Source organism: Pinus tabuliformis, chromosome 6 (assembly GCF_031772625.1).
Source record: "Pinus tabuliformis cultivar Carrire ecotype Pingquan chromosome 6, CPIR1, whole genome shotgun sequence".
Taxonomy (NCBI): domain Eukaryota; kingdom Viridiplantae; phylum Streptophyta; class Pinopsida; order Pinales; family Pinaceae; genus Pinus; species Pinus tabuliformis.
The window spans coordinates 271044154-271050706 of record NC_142292.1 but is presented as its reverse complement, the minus strand read 5'-3'; the positions used below and the strand labels follow the sequence as shown (position 1 = coordinate 271050706).

The 6553-nt window shown below is 41.2% G+C and overlaps 1 protein-coding gene across 1 annotated transcript; it reads right to left on the bottom strand.

Moving 5' to 3' along the window:
• Positions 1-1180: 1180 nt before the first annotated feature.
• On the bottom strand, positions 1181-5106 carry LOC149258406 (uncharacterized). The gene is made up of 3 exons (XM_089414856.1): positions 4333-5106; positions 2485-3988; positions 1181-2046 (listed from the first exon to the last, which is right to left on the bottom strand). The coding sequence occupies exons 1-3, from the start codon at positions 5104-5106 to the stop codon at positions 1181-1183; spliced, it is 3144 nt and encodes a 1047-aa protein (XP_089270982.1).
• Between the last annotated feature and the right edge of the window lie 1447 nt (positions 5107-6553).

The window sequence follows — 6553 nt, the reverse complement described above, 5'->3', positions numbered from 1 at the left end:
AGAAAAACTCCATAGCTAATTGATACTTACAACTGAAATTTGAAAGTTGCATCTTTTGTAAGGTTTTGAATTTTTTGATCACAGTAGATAGGAAGAGAAATATGCTACTGAATGCTACCATCGCTATGAAGAAGAAAAACATGCAACTGCATGCTATTATCATAGCCAGATATGCACTTATCATTTTGAACCGGCTGAATCCGGAAACCAATGGAATCACCATATGACAAAGTGGAGTATCTAGGTGAAAACAATGCAACCAATGTCAACTGTCTAGTCTTTGTTCACTAGCTAAGAGTAGATCTAATCATGATCGTGATCTAAGGAAAAAAATTTTCGTCACATTTGTTCCCCGACAACAACACCAAATGTTGTACTTGTTTCTCGAAGGCAGTTCTTGGCTGCAAAAGCTACGCCGAGAAACCAACACGACCAATATTTAGGTTTAATCTGGCCCTTGAACCAAAGGGGGCTCCCTCAAATGTTACGAAGCCTTTTTCAATGATGTTCACTGTCAGTGGACAACAACCTATGGAGCACAATGGCCAGATCTATGATTTATTGTGGGTGGTTGCTGATGATTACACAATCTCTATCCATGAATAAATCCCTCTCTTGTAGAGTCCTTGGTCAAAGTGCCAACATCTAGTTTGACAAAATGTCATGATTTTTAGAGAATTTGACAGAAGAATATAAGATAATACATGATAATTAAGTAGTCATATTGAATACTTAATCAACCAGATATAGTGGATGCGTGTAGAAGATTTCTACATCCAAACAGAACACATTCAAGAGATGACATAAGGCAACAATTAAAATATGTAGAGGAATTAACCAAGACAAACAGTTCAGTTAATTAATCTCTTTAAATGATTATAACTTTGTACGGGATTTCAGAGAGATTGACACTCAATATATTTTTACTCAGATATCGTATTTTTTTTTTATAGAAACAGATAGAGTGATATATTAATTTCTGGCCAAAATGCCTCAAAACTGATTACAAAATGCTAACCAAAGTCCAGAAAACTCCTTGGCCAGGACCGATTTGTCTTTTTCTTTGCTACGCCAGAGATTTTTACAAGCTATTTTTCGGGCAACCACCTCTATCTTTCCCACTTTAAAAATGCAGAAAAACTGCTCCAATAAAAGACAGTAAAACATATTCACTAGATAGTTAAGGAATGGGATCCCAACCTTCTTCTCCATCTCTGAGGATGACTTCGAGGGGGAGGAGAATAGCTTTATTAGCTTCAGCGTCAACATCTTTGTTGTTGTCTCTCTTGACATGATAGAAATTCAAGCTCTGAAAGGAATTTGACAGGGTTCTTATTCTGTTGATCAATCTGGACAATCTTAGATCTGAAGGGGAAGAGCTGTCTACAATGATTTTTATGATAGACTGAGAGTCGCCCATCACAATTACATCATTGATACCGAGATATTTAAGTTGCTTCAGACCTTGGAGAAGGGCCAGCGCTTCAACTTGGATGCTGGTATTGAAGCCCACTCCCCAGGCATATCTAAGAACAGTTTTGCCATCAACTTTTTTAACAACTCCACCAGCTCCGGAACTGCCTGGATTGCCTTTAGCTGCCCCATCAAAGAAGAGAATGTTATGCACCTGATTTTTGCAAAGAGCCAAGAAATCTGAAGCATTAAGTCTAATTTTCCATTCTTTTAGAGGAACGGGAGGCCTGGCAATTTCAAGGAATCGGAGGTTCAAGATATCGCTCCAAGCAGCATCATGGTCTCTCAGGCCTGCCCCGTCCAGTTGATCTTTGACACATTCCTTTAACTGGCTTTTGATTTTAACCCAGACAATCTTGTGGTATCTCTTCTTATCTTTGAAAATCCTCTGATTTCTTTCCAACCAGGTGTGCCAAAAAATTAGTTTAGGAAGAATGCACCAGGCATCTTTGATATGTACATTTTGTGGAGAGCCTCCAGGATACGAACGCAACCAGTTCGAAAATAGATAGGGAATGCTATTGGGGAGGAAAAAATCCAAACTCCATGGGCCTAAGGCCTCATTCCAAAGATCTGCCACAAATTTACATTTGAGCATCAGGTGTGCAACAGTTTCTGTGTTTTCTCCACACAACGAGCAATGAGAGGGGCCTAGATAGCCTCTTTTCTGTAATCTATCATCAGTCAAGATTCTCTGATGACATAGGAGCCAGCAGAAGTAGTCGATTTTAGGAAGCGAAGACTGGGACCAAATCCCTTTCCATGGTTTCGGATCTGGAGGAACGTGGGGATGTGATAAGATCTGCCTCTAACCCTGAGAGACTGAATAACGCCCAGGGGTCGGACCCCAACCATGGGTATCCAATTTCCTTCTGTTCAAAGGAGCCTTGCCATTTAAGAAGTCTAAGAAGATTGCAAACTCGTTGGAAAGAATCTGGGGAACCTCAATGTTAATCCAGCTATGCCAGTCTCTATTCTCCCAATTAGAAATATCCTACAGAGTAATGTAACCTGCTCTGTACGTCCAGTATTTCAACAAAGTCAGGGAACGATCATCAGCTAGAGGATCGCAGCCCATTATACGATCCTCCCATATTCTAATTTGCTTGCCATTACTAGGGATCCAATGTGCATGTTGGCTAATTAAGAAGGAAGATTTTGCACAGAGCTTTTGAATTAGCGAGCCAGCGTTTGCTATGGGATGGTCTAGACACCTTTTTCTCTGCCCACGAAAGAATTTTTTCCACAAGGCGAGCTGAGCCCACCCCGTATTTGGGGCAATTATCCTCCAGATCAGCTTTGCTCCCAATGCAATGTTCTGCGTGCAAATATTCTTAAAATTCAATACGCCTTCCAATCTAGGCATGGAGATTTTAGCCCAGCTTATTAAAGGGATTTTATTTTCGTTTGCTTTCCCGCCTTTCCAAAAGAATTTTCTTATATGATCCTCCATTTTCTTCATAATTCCAACTGGAGCCAACATCACAACAAACTGATAGATGGGGAGGCTGTTTAGGACTGCTTTTATAAGCACTGACTTGCCTGCCATATTAAGCCAGTTAAATCCCCAGGAGTGGATCTTAGATTCAAACTTTTCCAGCAGGGGCAACCAGTCTCTGCTGATAGCACATTTTTGGAAAATAGGGAGACCCAAATACTTGAAGGAATACCATGACGAGGAGGCCGCGAAACCAAAGCAACAGGAGATGGCTTGCAGCATGATGGCAGGGGTATTCCAGCAGTAGATATGGAATTTACCTTTATTGAGGCCGCTTCCCGAGTCTTCACAATAGTCATCAACCACATCTTTAAATATTTTAGCTGAGGACACAGAGGCAGCACCCAGCAAGAGGGAATCATCCACGAATAATGCAGGATTTATATTATTAACTCCTCTCGCAATGTTCAGGCCCATTAATTCTTGATCCTGTTGCTTTTTGTTCAAAAGGAAGCTAAGGACAGAAGCTTGAAGGACAAAGAGCAGAGGGGATAGAGGACACCCTTGCCTCAATCCACGAGAAGCTTTGAAGAAATCAGTGGCCCTCCCATTCACCAGAGGGGCTATCCATGGCTCATTGATACAAGCCTTAATCCAGTTGATAAATTTGGATCCAAACCCAAATTTGCGCAGGACATCCATCAGAAAACTATGTCTCACTCTGTCAAAGGCGTTTTCAAGATCTAACTTGACAACCATTCCTTTCTCTTTGCGAACCAAACTAGAGTGAATCGCCTCTTGGACCAGGATAAAGTTATCCACAATCTGTCTTCCCTGAATAAAACCTCCCTGGTTCGCAGGAATGATGTTTGGGAGAATGATTTTTAATCTATTGGTGATAGCTTTCGAAATCAGCTTATAGCCTATATTACAAAGGGAGATAGGACGAAACCTGCTGAAGGTGTTGGTGCCTTTCTCCTTGGGAATGAGGGCCAGGAAGGCCGAATTAGTGCTTCCCCCAATTTTCTGACACTCTTGAGATTTCCGAATCATTCTGCATAAGTCTTTCTCCACAATCTGCCAACAGGATTACAGGAATCTGGGAGTAAAACTGTCAGGACCCAGGGCCTTATCCGGTTCCATAGCGAAAAGGGTGTTTTTTATTTCATTGTTAGAGATCTCAGCTTCGAGGAATTGATTCTTTCTAGAGGTAATCAGGGAGGGCACCTCATTCACAAGATAGAAACATGTCCCAAGGCCTCTTCTTCACTATAGAGGTTTTTGAAATGAGTGAAGGCAACGTTCTTTATGCTGCGGATTTCTCTATGCGTGGTGGTCTCTACTTTAATTTCTGAGATGGAGTTGAGGCATTTTCGGGCCTGAGCTTGCTTATGGAAGAAGGAAGAGTTTCTATCTCTCGCCTTGAGCCAGAGACTGCGGGATTTCAGTCTCCAATACTCTTCCTCTGCCAAGCTAGCCTTAAGGAGCATGTGCTGAAGATTAGCCTCCTTGTCAAGAATTTCTTTTGTGATCTCAACATTTTCCAAAACCAGATGATGCATCTCAATTCGTTCCTGAATCATTTTCCTTTCCACAACAGGATTTGGTAAGGTTTTTACCCAAGTTTTTAGAGCAGCTTTAACTCTCCTAAGTTTCTCCTCCCAAACAAAGAAGGCAGAGCCTTTGACTGGGAGCTTCCAACTTTCTTTTATCAGAGGCAAGAATGACTGTTCCTTGACCCAATGAGAGCTGAATTTAAATGGAATGGGACCTTGGTCCAAATGCACCAGCAGGTCAAGTTTAATGGGGCAATGATTGGAAACACTACAAGGGAGAATATGCATTCTAGACTCTAGACCAAGAAGAAGAAAAGAACTTTGAACAAGGAATTTGTCTAACCTTGCAGTGATATGTCCCGGGCCAATTCTTTTGTTTGTCCAACTGTACTTCCCTGACGTAGGCTTAATATCTATCATGTCCCAGTCTTGAAGCAAATCCTCAACCCATTCCCGCGCCGGGTTCCTAACAGTGCTTCCTCCACGTTTTTCTGACAATGATAAGGTGAGATTTAGATCCCCTGCTATTCTTATATTAGCCAAATCTTCAGAATCTGCCAGACTTCTAATGGAGTCCCAGCAGTGCTTTTTCTCTCCTGTGCTGACAGGAGCATACACGTTAAAGAGGGAGAGAGTCATATCTGTTTCTACGTGCTGTATCTTTGAGAGCAACCAATGGGTGTTTTTGAATTATTTGATCTTTATGAATTTGTTAGCATTCCAAATAGTGCCCAGTCCACCTGAAGCACCTCGAGCTGAGACTGCTTGTCCTTCGCTTTTCTTCCACAATTTCTTACCAATCTGGAGGAAGGCATAGCCCTCCATTTTAGTCTCCTAGATAAGGAGTAGATCGAGAGATTCTGATCTTATCAAACTTCTTATGGCTTCTTCTTTTATTATGCTCCCCATACCCCTACAATTCCAGGAGACGATCTTCATCACTTGCTTTTTGGATGGTGAGCTCCCCTAGAGCTCTGGGACTGATTTCTGTTCTTCTTCGGAGTATTTGCCAAGAGTTTCTCGAGGGTTGGTTGAATTCCCTGAAGTTTTTCTTTGTAAGTCTCTTTCTTTCTTTTTTCCCGAGCAGATTTTCGGTCTCTCAATGATCTTCTGGCCGAGGTTTGCGAAGCCCTTATTTCGCCTTCTTCTTCTGATTCCTACGAACCTTGCACTTCCTCTATCTCTTCAATGAGGATCTCTTTTGATCTGTCTTCATTACTTTCCACATGCTTTGGTCCCGAGTGTTGAAAATGCAACATGATGATGGAGCTTAGTGAAAATAAGTCGCCTTCACTAAGTGGGCCCGCAGGCTATTTTTGGCGCAAAGTCTATTTTTAGACTATGTCTATTTTTAGACATATGGATCATGGTCTATGAGTTGCAGGATGCTATTTGTGGATGATTGGTTATGTTGGTAAAAATAGATAGACTTCTATTTTTAGACATATGGGCGGAGTCTATTTTTAGTCTGCCAGGCTAAAAATAGAACAATCGAATATTATTAGCTCTTAATATTATTTGGACTATAAACATTATCTTATCCTCTTGGAGCACTTCAGTTCGAGCTACGGATGTGGCACATGCAACTGCCAGAAGGAAATACACTTTTCTTATGGGTCAGTTGAGCTATTGCATGATGGACTTCAGTTAGAACTCAAGTGATTGAGTTTGGTGGAGTTGATTGAGGAGTTGATGGAGTTGTGTTCAGTTTGACTTGGTTGAACTAGTTGTTTTTAGTCTAACTGCAAAATACACTAGTGATGAGTGATGTGATTATTAATTAATTCACTAATTATTAACTCATAAATCAACTGAAGAATACATCAATTAACTCAGTGCATGGACAGTTCAGTGGAGACAAGTGTTAGAGGTGAGTGAAAGGGCAAGACAGCTGTTAGTTGTGACTATAGTTGTTAATGAGATTTGCACAATCAGTGGATTGAGTATTGCCAATGAGGATTACGTGGTTCAGCCAAGTGAAATACGAGTTTGGATCAGCCATTCTCATCTATTCTCATGCAGGATTGCGCAGTGGAGGCATGCAAACAACAGAGGAGATTTGAACCTGTGATTGATTCAGATCTGA